The 15,477-nt window shown below is 33.4% G+C and overlaps 1 protein-coding gene across 12 annotated transcripts in view; it reads right to left on the bottom strand.

The window, feature by feature from the left end:
- Window positions 1-15,477, bottom strand: part of LOC115222488 — a 961,211-nt gene that overhangs the window by 205,745 nt on the left and 739,989 nt on the right. For 6 of the 12 annotated variants that reach the window (XM_036498862.1, XM_036498853.1, XM_036498859.1 and 3 more), the window contains exon 5: window positions 7,402-7,437. The exons of the other annotated variants lie outside the window; for them this stretch is intronic. In XM_036498862.1, coding sequence (XP_036354755.1) covers window positions 7,402-7,437 — 36 coding nt within the window. The remainder of the gene's footprint in view (window positions 1-7,401; window positions 7,438-15,477) is intronic. 12 annotated transcript variants of the gene reach the window in all.

Here is a 15,477-nt window from a genome sequence, read left to right as displayed (position 1 = left end):
TGTTAGACCTCAGAATAAAATGTTTTGGGGCATTTTTTTCTAACTCTCTGATCATTGAATTCAAATCTGTCTGAGATAAAATAATGTACCAGTCCAGGCACTGATAGCATTAGAGCTGGAAAGATCAGCATTGATGCAGCTACACTTTGTGAGACAAGTCAGGTAGAATAAATCAATATCAAAAATATGGGGTACATATTCTTTTAAAGGAAAAAACCAACAGAGCAAGAACATGTTCAATATTGGTTTTGCCATAAAAAGCAATATCATGACCAAATTAAAGAAGTAATGTCTATCATCAAACAGATCATAAATTTCAGAGATTCCATCACAAAGGGTTGCTGTGTCATCTAGACTTGTGTTTACATTCCTACAATGATGAACCCTGATTGTGCAAAAGAGAAGTGATACAATATGCCTCAAATTACTGTATGCAGTGTATCACAGAAAAACAAACAGATAATAATGGGTAATTTCAATGCCTGCATCACACAAAGCATATGGAAGTGGCTCAGAATTATTAGTACACATGATATGGGGAATTTTCAATTTCTCATCATTAACTCTGTCTTCAAGCAGAAGTAAGAACAGAAAGTGATCTGAATGCATTTGTACTCAAGAGCTGGTATTTCACTAATATTACCAGGACTACATCATAGCAGTGAAATAAAACAGAGTACATGCACACATTGCATGAATGATGAAATGCACAAACTATAATACCAAATGATTTAGTTAAAGATAAATTTCATAGTAGTTTCCAAATGATACAGGATCAGACCTTTCAAATCACTGAAGCTGCAAAAATGTAAGTTTGTTGATAGGATTACAAGAAAAGATATGAATAAAGCTCTGGCTTTGTGAGAAAAAAACCCAACATAACAAGGAATGAAGATGTTTCTTACTTTACTCCACAGAATATAACACAGCTGGAAAAGCGGCTTGGAAATCAACAAAAACATTAAAACTGATTAGATTGTGAGGACACCTCTCTTGTTTCACTATTAGACAACTGAACTAGACAGAACTGCCTCCTTGTCCCAACACTCTTCTAAACTTTGTTAAATTCAAAGAAACTAGAAGATTGATCCACAAGATGAATTTAAATCAGAAGGAAAACAAAACAATTGAACTGGAAACTGATGCAGATTTCAATGGCATTTGTTGTTTCTATACTGAACTAAGGGAGATATACAGACATAAGAAAAGGAATGCTGCCCAGTTTATGATTCAAGTTTTCCAGGAAAAATTACATGTAACCACTTTGAAATACACCTTCTCTAAATGCTCAAAAATACTACCTTTCCACCACTAAGTCACTAAAGAACTATTTCATTGAACAGGATAAAGGCAAGAATAATCAGTCATGTTAATTGTAGTAAATTGATTTGAAGTTAATCAAACAACTGTGAAGTAAGTTGAAGTTGAAAAAAATCAAACAACATATAAGGCAATCTAGGAATATCAATTATTGAAGGAATTTGAAGATAATCAGTGACACAGCATTGAGATAAGTTGGTGAAATAGGAGAATGTCGAAAGTTGCTGGAAGATGAAAAGGTAAGCAGTAGAGGAAGTAAGAGGTAATTCTATGAACAATAATAAATCTGTATAATCTGTTAAAATTAATTTTTCCAACAATTAGTCACTTTTATACATCTTCTTCAAACAGTATTTAGTTTTATAGATAATCAATTAATCTCATTTTTACTAACAACTAGACTGTTATATAAAAGAGAAACTAAATGAAGAAACCTGAAATTAATCAATTAAGCAATTATGAGTTAATATGCAAATTCCAGTGCCAGTTAAGAATGATAACAATAACTTTGAGATAATTAGTCAGACAACCTAGAAGCCACCAATAGTTAACCAACCGTCCAAACAAGTGTTAACATGCCATACATTCTCCAGTTAACAAGTCTTAAAATAAAAAGATAACCTGGAGATAAGCTGTTTAAATGTAAATGAGTCAATAAACTGCCATTGAAACAATGAAACTTGAAGATAGAGGTCTCAGTAATATGGTGATAAGCTTACATGCATCATTGACCAATTTTCTTTACTCTTTTACCTTCACTGCTATTATAGAATTTAACTAGCCAGTTATATTGCTGCAATACTCTCTGTATAAAATCTTACTGCATATATCAGATATAGGTTTCTTCTCATTTGATTTAATTTATAGAGTACATTCTATACCTAAGTATTGCCACTAACATTTATTTATGTTTCCTTACAATCCATGATACACTTTAGACAATTCTAAGATTTTGGATTAAATCCATAATTCTTGAAAATTAGATTTTTACAAAATTATTTTCAGATTTTCTTTTTACACAATCTGACAAATTTCTCTGGGTTCTTTTATTGCATACTTTACAAAGATCATCAGATTTTTTTGCTATGCATTATTCCCTTTCTCCTTCTAATTTTTTTCAGGCTCAAGTTCATATCCTTTCCTACTTTGAGATTGGCCTTCACTTATTTTCTTTGAATAGAATACTGCCTTTTCCACATCTTTCTCTTCAATGTGGTTCTCATCCTTTTACACATAGTGTTCAGATACCATTAAACATTTTTTTTTCTTTTTGTTCATTTCACTGTTTTCTAATGCATATATCCCTATTCACAATATAAATAAACTTGCTTGTGTACAAAACAAATGATTCTGTAATGATTCCTTCTCACATTTATCTGTCATTTTTTTCTGAACTCATTCCAAATTCTCTCGTAACTATTCTAGAGCTTATGGATTCTATGAGGCTTTTGTTGACCTGATATTTTTTATCTAGGTTTCTATTTCCAGCTGAAATCTCTGTTCTTATTATTTTGACTGTTTACAATTACTACTACTACTATTCCATTTATATATTTTTTATTTTGGCCAGAATCTTTTCGAAATTACTCTTATAAAGTATTTTTACAGTGTAATTTTGTTGTTCAGTTTTTATCATAGTTAGCTCTTACTTGAAGCATGTGACCTTCAAAGGAACTGATTACAGAGAGAAATAGATTAGAGGAAGAGCAAGTGAATAAGCTACAAGAGGCAATTAACAAAGGTATTGTGACTAATGTATTAGTGGCAAGAAGGGGCTATGACCATTTCTTCAGTGCAAAACATGATTGCTGCATGGTCAGAACTAGAGCTCACATGCTAAAATAAGATGGAATGAAAACTATTTGATAGGCATCGTTGGTAGAGGTACTACATAGTAACAAAGCCACAATTTGGTCTTTGGCAGATTGGAACAGGTACATACTACTCAGTTTTGAGCAAATGTGTGTAATGTTCCAGCAGCACTTTGTTCTATTGTTCAGAGTGGGTGAGTTAGAGGCAGTTATGGACCTTAGCACTCACCTTAACAGCCTGCCAAAAATCCTCAGAGAAGTCACAAAACACTATGAAAGGCCAATAACAGTAACTGAAATACAAGAGATATTGGGTGGTTGTGCAAGGAACAAATTACCTAGTCTGAAAGATTTGTCCTATGAGTTTCATATTCTAATGCCAGAACAAATATCTAATGCAACTGATGGCAAAAGAATGGAATAATTGGTGTATTAATGCTGCTGAGTAAAGATACAAACAAAATGGAGTTGGGATTGGTAAATTTCCAGTCCATAAACCTGCTAATTGTTGAGTTTAAAATTTTGGTCTAAGTGTTAGCAAAGAAGCTTGTGCTTGTTGTTTGTGGTTTGGGCAAGGAAACACAAACAAATGTGATCTCCTAAAGATCCGCCCTCTACAGCCTCTACCTCACACAATACATTATAGTAAGGGTGTAAAACCAACCTGACTTTGGTTAATTTGGGTCAGTCAAGAGTTTTCAGTAGTGTTGACCATTGCTACTTGGTGGTTTTGGGCCTGTTTTTCAGATGCTAGATCACAGATATGCATAGTGATACTTGCTCTATGGTCAAAGTGCATAGCCACTTCCTGGAATCACTTCCTGTTGCATGGTTGGTCCATCAGGATATCATCTCTCCTCTTTTCTATACTTACTGTCTCTCATGTAATTATTATGGAAGCTACAATTCTTGAGTAGCATTCTTTCAAGCTGGGGTGCACAATAGTTGTGTCAATATAAGTAGATGGTGTCATCATAATGATGTTGGACACCGTAGAAGTAAAGATAGTCAACACCATTCTAAAGGAATACAATGCAAATATGAGGTTGAATAAGTTGATGTCTTTGCAGCTTGGCACCGGGAGAGGAAATTTATTCTACTCCTTTGAGCAGTGTAGTAAATCAATGTACAACAAGAATGGTTAAATTGCATTGCTCAGAATCAGGTTCAGACCAGACCTCCAGGTGGAATGAGATTACAAGCGGAGTAGCCAACTTCAATCAGAATAGGCTGAAAGGAAGCTTTCCCTGAAAAGTTGAGCAGAAGTGGTGAATGCCTACATTGTCTCCATCATAACTGACTACCTGATCATTGTGCCTCATCCCAGGCATCACCTAACCATATTGGATCATACACTTCCTGCTTATTTAGTTCCATTGATTAGACATCAATTCATTTATTGCTAGCACCCCCAGGTAGGTAGGTTCAGCATTCAATTAATGCTGATGCACAGGCATACCCAGTGTCTGTATCACCTGCAGATTTTCTTACATGAAGAGTAAGTGTAGGCACATTTTTTTCTGCAGTTTTTCCTGTGTCAGAAGGACTGTATCATCCATGTGCTATGGATCTGTGCCATATGTTTTCTTTACTAATGTGATAATATTTATACATTCATATAGTTATTTTAGTTAAGATTGGATATTCTATCCATTAATTATCAATAACACAAGATTATTCTATGGTTGTTGTCTGCCATATGTTCTTCTACATAAGTTATGGTCTCCTTAGACCTGGTTAAAATTACAGTTTTTCTAATGCCTTTGTATTCTTTAATTTTTTTATTCTTTTACTGGTTTAAATCGTTGGACTGCCTAGGCACTGACTCAAGGATTTATGTCAGCTTTTTTCAAGCTCAGTACTTTGTTATCAACTTATTTTTATCAAACTTGTTACAGATAAAAGATAAAAATCAATCTGAGCTTATATGGACATGACTCAGGTGGCACACAATATCAAAAAGCAATGTTTGTACTAATTATCAATTAGTGCATTTTCTACTAACTTGATCATGTAGTCATTTGATAAGGTCCTTTATAAGTGATTCTGCTGTGCTAGAGTAATTTTTACCCTGTAATTCAGTTTCATGATACAACTGTCAATCATCTAACACACACACACACACATACACAAACACACACACATCCACACAGACACAAACATACACACACTAACACATGTACACACGCATACTAATACATGCACACACACATGCTAATATATGCACACACACACACACACATACACATTTTTGTACAGATTTTTGAATCACCATAATATTTGACATTGTGACACTGTCCACACACAACCTGGATATTTCTTCATTGTCTTTGATGCCAATATACTTCTACTTTCACTGACATTCTACAACCACCACAATATTGACATAATGTGTCCTTCATCTAGTTCTGCTACTCCTACTAATATATTGATCAATGCTATTCTATACTTAGAAACTCCTTTATGCATCCCTATCTAAATTTCTTGATACATTTATGTAATTTTCTATCACCAACCTTGCAATTTCTTATCCAAATCTTTCTTGCCTAGAACTTAAGTTATATGTAATTCTTTTTTATGCCCAGGGTACCCCAGATTTGACTTGTAGAATTTCAACATGAACAGAGACGAGATCTTCATCATTAGTACATCTCCAGGAGAATCCTGCAAGAGTTTATTTTTTCTTAGACTAATTGATAAAAAGAAAATATGCAGAATCTAACAAGAGAATATTGCACAAAGTTAGAACTGAAATATGAGTTCTTTCATTGTGACAAAGAGTGTTTTTAAACCTCTACAAACAAGAAATGTTATTTATTGTACTAGGAAAGTAAACTGATAAATACACATATATGAGTAAACTCTGATAAATATACAGATATAAATATACAGATATAATTTCAAAGTGATAAAGTGGAATGCAATATGAAACATTCCATATTTTGTCCAAGGAATATCAGCAGAAATTAGAAATATGGTTTTAGATAATGACAAATTCAATGAAATAAGCAAGTAGTAGAGCTAAAAAAGTCATATATGCTGAGTTGACTTATATAACCTGTATGATAACAACCCTACCTAGTTATAATGATGTCTATGAGGTGCTAATATCTCTCAGAAAGCTTGCAGCCTCTCTATGATATACAAAAACAGCAAGAGGAAGAATGAAAATTACACTTACCTAGACCCAGAATGTATTATTTTAGTAGAGGGGAAGTAGGAATTAAGAGTCAACATCCATTGACAAGGTTACAAAAGGAATTAACAATTTTATGTCTCAAATATAAGAAAATATGACAGTAATAACAACAATTATAATACTAATCGTAAAATTGATTTCTTACACAAATTTATAGGAGAAAGGAGTATAGTAGGCTCACAATATGATACAGAAACTGTTATAAACCTCACAAAAGGAAAGCCAACAGAATAATTATTCTGGATGCTGGCCTATAGTCAATGTCTCATATCGATATATATGATGACACAATAAATGTAATTACATAAGGAGAAACTAAAAATCAAATTACAAACCTAAAAGCAATGATTTTCATTTGATATGTACTATATTTATTCACAAGTCAATGAATAATAAAACAAGTTCATATATTACAAAACAAAATACCACCTAATACCAAATAAGATATCAATATTCTTTGTACATTTGTGTCAATACTAGTAAGCAAAGAAACACATGAGTGAAATTAAGATAGAACACTTGGTTAATGGTCAAATATAAATATTAACTAAACTGACAATGACCTTTGAGAAACCAGTCTATGAAAAGAAATACACTAGACAGAGGTGGTTGATATCAAATGTATCAAGTTATTGAAGCATTCATTAATTAAATTCTATGGGAAAATCACACAGATCAAACTTATCATATAAGAAGCAAAAGTAAATAACCGAAATATAAAAATTTATGTAGGTTGTAATAGGTTGGCTAATGTAAGGTGACATATCACAAGAAATAGCTTGATATCAAAGGCAAGCCAAGTAAATATAAAGGGGAAATGGAAAACTACCTAGGTAAGAATGAAAAATACATGACAGGACAATACAAACAAATGAAAGCAGGAGGAGCTAAAATGGATCTATGAAGACTAGTTCTACCAAAAACATTTGACTACAGGACCATCACAAAATGTATTAAAACAATAACAAATAACCAGACAGAAGATGAATGCATGTACAGAGAAGATACGTACATCACAATGATAAATATAATACAAAGCATTAGAAGAAAACTAGAAGAGAATAAGGTTACCCCAATTGAAGAGAGACCACACATAGGTAAGATCCACTATAATATAAGGAATAAAATATTAATATAATAAGTCAGTAAAGCACTTATATTAAAAGGACAAAATGTGATAAGCATATCTACTATCATCCATTTAATGTAGGCAGCAAACTGTGGGAGTTGGCATTAATCCGACGCATGACAAACAATCAAAAACAAAAGTATGACAGAAAGAAAGAGACACAGACAGGCAACATAACCTATATAAGAAGAAAATGTTGGAAAAGAAATGAATCTAAGGATACTAACACAGAAAAGGGTGTTTATGAGATATAATATATATATATATATATATATATAATATCTTTTAAATATTTCATAAACAGTAGTATTGTAAAAAAAGGTAAAAAAGAAAAAAACAACAAAATTAAACAGGATTATAAGAATATATGCCACATAGTTGACGATTTCATCTGACAGAATAAAAAGATTTGGATAATGATTGAAATATTTCTCAAAATGAAAATAATAAAAGAATAGAAATCCAGAGGATAGAAAGAATATTCTGTATTATTTCTATCAATGACGAAGTAAAAGACTTGGTAGTTTAATTTCAGGTTAGGTGATCCTTATTAATGGAGCTGGGTACTTTGAAAGCATTGAAAGTAATAGTTTATAACAATAACCTAATTATGTATTATTACTGTTTTATCAGCCTCAGACATTACAATTGTAATAACTTGTCAAACAAAACATACATTTTTTATTTTTCTCTGCAACTGTACCTACACACAATATATGCACTTAAAAACAACAGCTGTATCTACATGACTGTGGCATTGTATAGGCTGTACCTGCATAAAATAGCAGTGCCTAGACATCATAACTATACCTACACAACATAGCAGTACCTACACAACATAACAGTATCTACCACAGCTGTACCAACACAAAACAGCTAAATCTAAACAACATAGCAGTACATACCATAGTCATACAACATTGCAGTACATACACAACATAGTAGTGCCGCTGTACCTACACAACAATGCAAAAATTACACAACAAAGCTGTACCTACACACTCCAGCGGTTCATAATAATGGTTTCTGATTAAAACATAAGGTCAGAAATTTTGAAAGGAGAGTATTACCCCAGTACTTAATTAGTACTTAATTTTATCAAACCCCAAGGTAGGAAGGTAAAGATGATCCCTGCAGAAAATTGAACTCTGAACATTAAGAGCCAAAAGAAATAATACAAAGCACTTTTTTTGATACTCTTATGATTCTGTAGGTTCACTGCCTTGGCAGGTATACATAATAATAATAATAATAATAATAATAATAATAATAATAATAATAATAATAATAATAATAATAATAATGTATTTGTATTCATCATCTTAGTCCATTTTGTTCTGGCAGCTATATAATGATGACCAGCTATATAATGATGTGTTGCTCACCTACAGAGCACCTGCTGGGTGAAAGTCCATCACCTGTAGTTCCATCCTCATTTACACTGTTGATTTCAAATTTTGGCAAAAGGCCAGTAATTTTAGGGGTAGGAGAACAGTTGATTACAACAACTCCAGTACTCAACAGGTATTTATTTTATCGATTCTAAAAGGATGAAAGGCAAAGCTGATCTTGGCAGAATTTGAGCTAAGATTGTAACAGATCAAGAGAAATGCTGCTGCTATTTATTTTTCCACTGTGCTTCTGATTCTGTCAGTTCACTGCCTTGATAGCTGTATGTAATAATAATAATAATAATAATAATAATAATAATAATAATAATAATAATAATAATAATAATAAAAATAATAATAATAATAATAATAATAATAATCCTTTCTACTATAGGCACAATGCTTGAAATTTTGAGGGAGGTGAGATAGTCGATTATATTGACCCCAGTACTTGACTGGTACCTTTTACATCAACCCTGAAAGGATGAAAGGCAAAGTCGACCACAGCAGAATTTGAACTTAGAATGTGAAATCAGATGAAATACTGTTAAGCATTTCATCCAGTATGCTAACAGTTCTGCCAATAATAATAATAATAATAATAATCTTTTCTACTCTAGGCACAAAGCCCGAAATTTTGTGGGAAGGGAGCCAGTCAATTAGATCGAGCTCAGTATGCAACTGGTACTTAATTAATCGACCCTGACAGGATGAAAGGCAAAGTCGACGTTAGCAGAATTTGAACACAGAATGTTAAGGCAGATGAAATACTATTAAGCATTTCCCCCAGCATGCTAACGTTTCTGCCAGCTCTAATGATTTCTAATTTAGGCAGGTGCCAGCAATTTTGAAGGAAGTATATTAATTGATACTATCAATCTCTGTACATGATTGGTATTTTATTTTAACAACTATTAAGGATGAAAGGTAAAATTTTAAAGAGCTATATTTCAAATGATTCTGTCAATTACTACTCTAGAGTATAAATAATAAGGCAACTGATAGGGTTTTTTTTGTGTTTTTTTTTACTAAAACATGGGCCTTACATTTTGGGAGAAGAGTGTGTAGTCAATTCAGTTGACACCAGTATTTGACTACTGCTTATGTTATCAGCCTTGGTAAAATGACAAACTTAATGCATTTGAACACAGAAAGATAAGAGAACCAAGTAACAACTATAATAATCATAATGAAATTTTCTTGAAAGGTGAAAAGCAAAGTTGGCCTTAGCAGAATTTGAAATCAAAGAATAACGGGACATTGTCAGAACATGAGACATACTCTGAATTGTAAGGGACATAATAATAATATCATTTTATTACATTGATGATGATAATGATAATAATAATAATAATAATAATAATAATAATAATAATAATAATAATAATAATAATAATAATAATCCTCATTATCATCATCACTACCATCATCATCATCATCATCACTACCATCATCCTCATCATCATCATCATCATCATCATCATCATCATCATCATTGTCATCACCACCACCACCACCACCACCGTCATCACCATTATCACCATTGTCATTGTTATCAATGTCTTCATCATTTCTATTAACTTCATCACATATTGTTATATTGTTATAGCTAAATCTACAAGCTATATTGCCACAATGGATATAATATAACTACTTACATTTACACATGTAGATGCTTGTGTATATGCATATATATGTTTACATGTTGTGTAAATTTACTTGTATGTTTCTATATCGATTTTTAAATATATGTACAGGTTTACAAGTGTGTGTGCATATATATATATATATATATATATATATAGCTATCTAAGAATCCATGAGTCAGGGAAAAATGCACTCATATATCTGCCAGTAGAGTGGGTATATTAATTGAAGTGTACAGTATTATATTCATTATGGTCAATCTTACCAATCAATTTTGCATTAGGGGTTCAACAGAGTGTTAGGTAATAGCCTGATTATGTAACCTGCATTCTTCAGAGATGGCAGTTCATCCCTGGAGAGTGCAGGGTTACATAATTGGACTGTCACCAAACACTCTGTTGAACCCTTAGTGTGAAACTGATTGGTAAGATCGGCCAGAATGGATATATAACACAGTACATTTCAACAAATATATATATGTATATATGTGCAAGACGATGGAATTTGTTGTTGTTTCAGCCTATGATTAAACCTATGATTAAAGGTATTACAGTCATAACTATCCCATCTTCTTTTCATGCATAGTGTATTGTCGACTACACTTTCAAATAGGCATACATTTTAGCAATGACAGTGTCTAATTTGAGGGAGATTTATTGTTCATTGTAGCTGGTTGAATTACCACATAGATGCTTCTTATTTGGTTGTAATCAAACAGAAGATAAATCCAAGTACACAGAAGGCACTTGTAGTACAATTGTAAGTATAATATAAAACATTAACCCTTTTGATAATGACTTGATAATGACAAGGGGTGGTCTCAGACCACCCCTTGATCTATGACTAAAACTTCTTGCTTTAAAGTGATCTAAATTAGAATCTTCCATCAAAATTTCATGTTAATTTATGCTCCAAATACCAGTTTAATAATGACAGTTATTTTATCAAATGTTTCATTATTTTCAAAATTAATTGAAACAAAAGTTTTGTATTTCAACAGAAATATAATTACAAAAGATATAAAGGAAAACTAAAGTGATTCAGTGAGAGTAGTGAAAGCTGAGACAGTCAGTGTACACTTTATCTTAGACCAGACATGTCCTCCCTGGCAGCTAAATGCTTATGACAATTATTTCCTGCAGTTATTTTTAGTGAGTTTATCAATCAAGAGAAGCTGATTGTTGCATCCTTGTTATTTGTTTATATTTGATATATTTCTTTGAACCATTCAAAATAATATGTTCACTAACACACTACACCTACAGATTCTTTCTCTCTCTCTTTGTGCATGTGTGTCTACTCCTCTGAACTTAGCAACAGCCTACTTTCTCCACACAAGCCTACATAAAACCTGTCCAATACAATATACTACCACCTTCACTATACCTCACCTCAAAAACTTAAAAGTTGGTAAAGTGACACTCTTTGGTATATTCCTATTTTTATATGGTTAGGGTACCAGACTTACAATCATAACACTCTGGGTTTGATTCAGTGACTGGATGACATGTTGTGTCCTCGAGTAAGGCATTTGTTTCAGTTTGTTCCAATTTACTCAGCTAAAAACTGAGTATCAGCCTAGTTCTGATGCAGAACTATCTTTCTCCTGCCGTCACATCATGGATGTTCTCTTGGGTCAAGAACAGGGGAAGATGAGGGTGAGGTTATGTCTGCTCACCACTCCAAAGACATCTAAAACTATTATCTAAAGCATTGAATATACTACTGAGCAATACTTGTTTGCAAGTGTCAGTTGTAGTAATAAGTAATAGTAGTAGTAGTAGTAGTAGTAGTAGTAGTAGTAGTAGTAGTAGTAGCAGCAGCGGCGGCAGTAGCAGCAGCAGCAGCAGCAGTATTAGGAGTAGGAGGAGGAGGAGGAGGAGGAGGTGGAAGATTGTAGGACATCTTTCTTGTGATTTAGTATTGTAGTTGGTCTCCATTTTTGGATGGCACTTTTCATGAATTCTAAAACTTCTTGGTGATAATTTATACATCCCTATTGACTCAAGGATCTATGAATGTGGCACACACTACAAAACTGTAGGCAGAAGAAATTATGTAATGCCTGAATATAATGCTGGCATTAAGTAATTCTGGTTCTGCCTGTAGTCTTCTAATATTCTTTTATTCATGAGCTAATGATCTCTATAGTCATATTTTCCTGTCCAGCTTAGGCTATTTTGTTGTTCTTCTATAAGTATTCCATTGTACATTTGACAACTGTATGTTTTTTTTTTATTTGTAGGTAAATTTTAAGATTGTATTATTCAGTTCTGGTTTATTTCTATTTGTGTTTTTCTAATACTGGATTTAACAATACGTAGTGTGATTTTGTATTGCTAGGTGATTCTGTATGGTTAAGTGTCAATGCTGAATTTTTCTATGTCTACTTTTCATTCCAAAGATTTTAAAGTTCATGTTACAATAATATCCAGGACTACGAGTGAGCATGTGGTGGGTATGCTTGTTGCTTGTGGAGCAAACTTACTGCATACATCATGCATAATTGTCATAAAGTGCAGTAGCTTTTTGAGAATATCTTGTGTAGAGAGATTTGTAGACCAGTTTTGTTTCATGACCTCTTTCTAACACCCTTCCAATCTGCTTTATGAAAATTCAGGCTAGAAAGGAGTATGGAGCTTCTAGTAGCCTGCATGTCTGCAGTTTTCTGCAGACCATACATTGTTAGTTTTATTAAGTTATGGTCTGAGAAAATAGTCAGCGTTACCTTAGCATTATGGATGAGTGAGTATGTTTGTGAGGTCAAACAGAGATTCTGCTTGTCTCTTCATGCAGTGACATAGCCAAGAGAAGGTGACAGTCAGGCCATTTAACATTATGGAGACTGAAGTCTCCTAGAAGAAGTATGTGAAAGCTGTCATTAAAGTTGGTTAATAAGTCCACCATCTTTTTAAGGCACTCTTCGAATCAGTTCCCCTGTTTCTGGAGAATCAGGTGGGAGATATGTAGTGCATCATCATCATCATCGTTTAACGTTCACCTTTCATGATAGCATGGGTGAGACAAATGTGTACTGCCAGAGTGTCATGAACTGAATTTGAATGTGACAACAGGACTACAGGCATGACATCTTCACAGATGTACATTGCAACTCTACCATGTGTTCATTCACTGACAGTTTGAAATACAACATAATTGGTGTGTGTATCTCAGTATCTGAAATGTGTACATTTAGATGTGTTTCTGTTGGCACCATGCTTATTGCTTGATTACAAATTCCTATGTCTCTCAAGTACGGAGTTTTGCATCAGTGAGATGTTACAAGACCCCTGACATTCAGCAGATATACTAGTGTGACATATAGGGTATCAATAGTGGCCAGTTGTCTGACATTTGTAGAAATGTCAGAGGTGGCTGCACTGGATCTTTTGCAGTTTTCAGTAGTCTTGAGTGCTGGTGTGTTTCTCTGACTCAATGTCTGATGAAGCAAGGTTAGTTACCTTATAATCCTCTGTACCATTTCCAAAAAAAGAAGCTGTTTAGCATCTGCTGTCCACACCGTGTATACATGGTGTTTCTTATGTCTGATGAAACCAGGTCAGCTATTTTACAATCCTCTCTGTTTCCAAAAATGCTGCTCAGCATCTGCTGTCCACAATGTGTATACAAATTGTTTCTTCTTAGGAACAGTATGTGCACTAACCACATTTCCAAGGAGGAGGCATTGTGACTTGTGACTTGGTCTTGTGCCCTTATTGATTCTGATGTAATTATTTGTCTTCTTGGGGACAGTTCTTCCTGGCCTTGGGTTAAGTAAGACAAGTACCACTCATATTGTCTAATTACTCAATGCGCAGTTTAATCAATACATACAAATGAATGAATTTATTCTTTTTCCTTTTGATTTGAGCTATGATTTGATGAAAACCAAAACTCTTCAAGGTCTCCACGATTGGAGCATTTGGTGGTGATCCTCCTGCTAGGTTTCATGCACAGAGCATTGTTTTCATTTCTTCAAACTGTCAGTTTCTTTGTATTTTTAAGGCAATTCTATCTTTGGTATAACTGAGGTCGATGTTGCAGAGATGGGAGGGAGAGAGAGCAGGAAAAAATAGAGATAGATATGCAGAGAAAGGGTTAGAGAGAGAGAGAGAGAGAGAGAGAGAGATGTAAAAGTAGTCAAGGAAAGCAGAGAGAGGAGAGACAGAGAAACGTGAATAGAGATGAAGAAACTGAGAGAGAAAAACTAGGATAAGATAGAGGGACTTAGAGGTAGTCAGGAAAAGTAGAGAGAGAAGGAATAAGAAAGAGAGCAAGAGATTGATGTGAATGGAAATTCAGTGGTAGAGAGTGCTCATTTAGCATCCATGTTCCATACTGGCATGGGTTGAATAGTTACATATGTATATTACAGATGTATATCTGTGTGTGTTTGTGTGTATGTGTGCATGTGTGTGTATTGATAGATAAATAAATAGATAGATTGATAGATATGTTATATATTATTAGTGATGAAAGTAGTATTAGTTCAAAATAGCAGTTTGTATATAATACTTGAAACAGATATGTAACTGAAAACCCACTAGACTGTGGTATTGGTCTCATGAAAGCATCTCTTATGGGTGTATAGTGTTAAAAAGCATGGAGATATAACAATAGCAGATGAAAATCGTACAAAACAAAGATGACATTGCTAAATATGTATCACATACATAAATATGTATTAAATATTTGTATACAAGTTAAAACAGAATCTAAAGAGACTGGTGATCATCTGCATCACCAAAACTCACTATTTAGTAGAATGACAGAAAGCATACTGTGAAATTGCCATGGGAAGTAATTATACAATGTTTCTGAGAGATTCCTTCTTCAGTGTTAAGATAAGAGGTGAAAAAGGCAAAACAGCAGAGATTTACATCTTTGTTTGAATGACTGGTTGCAACTGATCAGGAGCAGGAGACAACATGAGTGTGCATATCTTGAGATGAAGAAAGAGGAGAAAGTAATCAGGTGAGA

This window comes from Octopus sinensis, linkage group LG2, assembly GCF_006345805.1.
Source record: "Octopus sinensis linkage group LG2, ASM634580v1, whole genome shotgun sequence".
NCBI lineage: Eukaryota > Metazoa > Mollusca > Cephalopoda > Octopoda > Octopodidae > Octopus > Octopus sinensis.
Note: the sequence above shows the minus strand (reverse complement) of the source record. Positions and strands in the feature narration are given on the sequence as shown.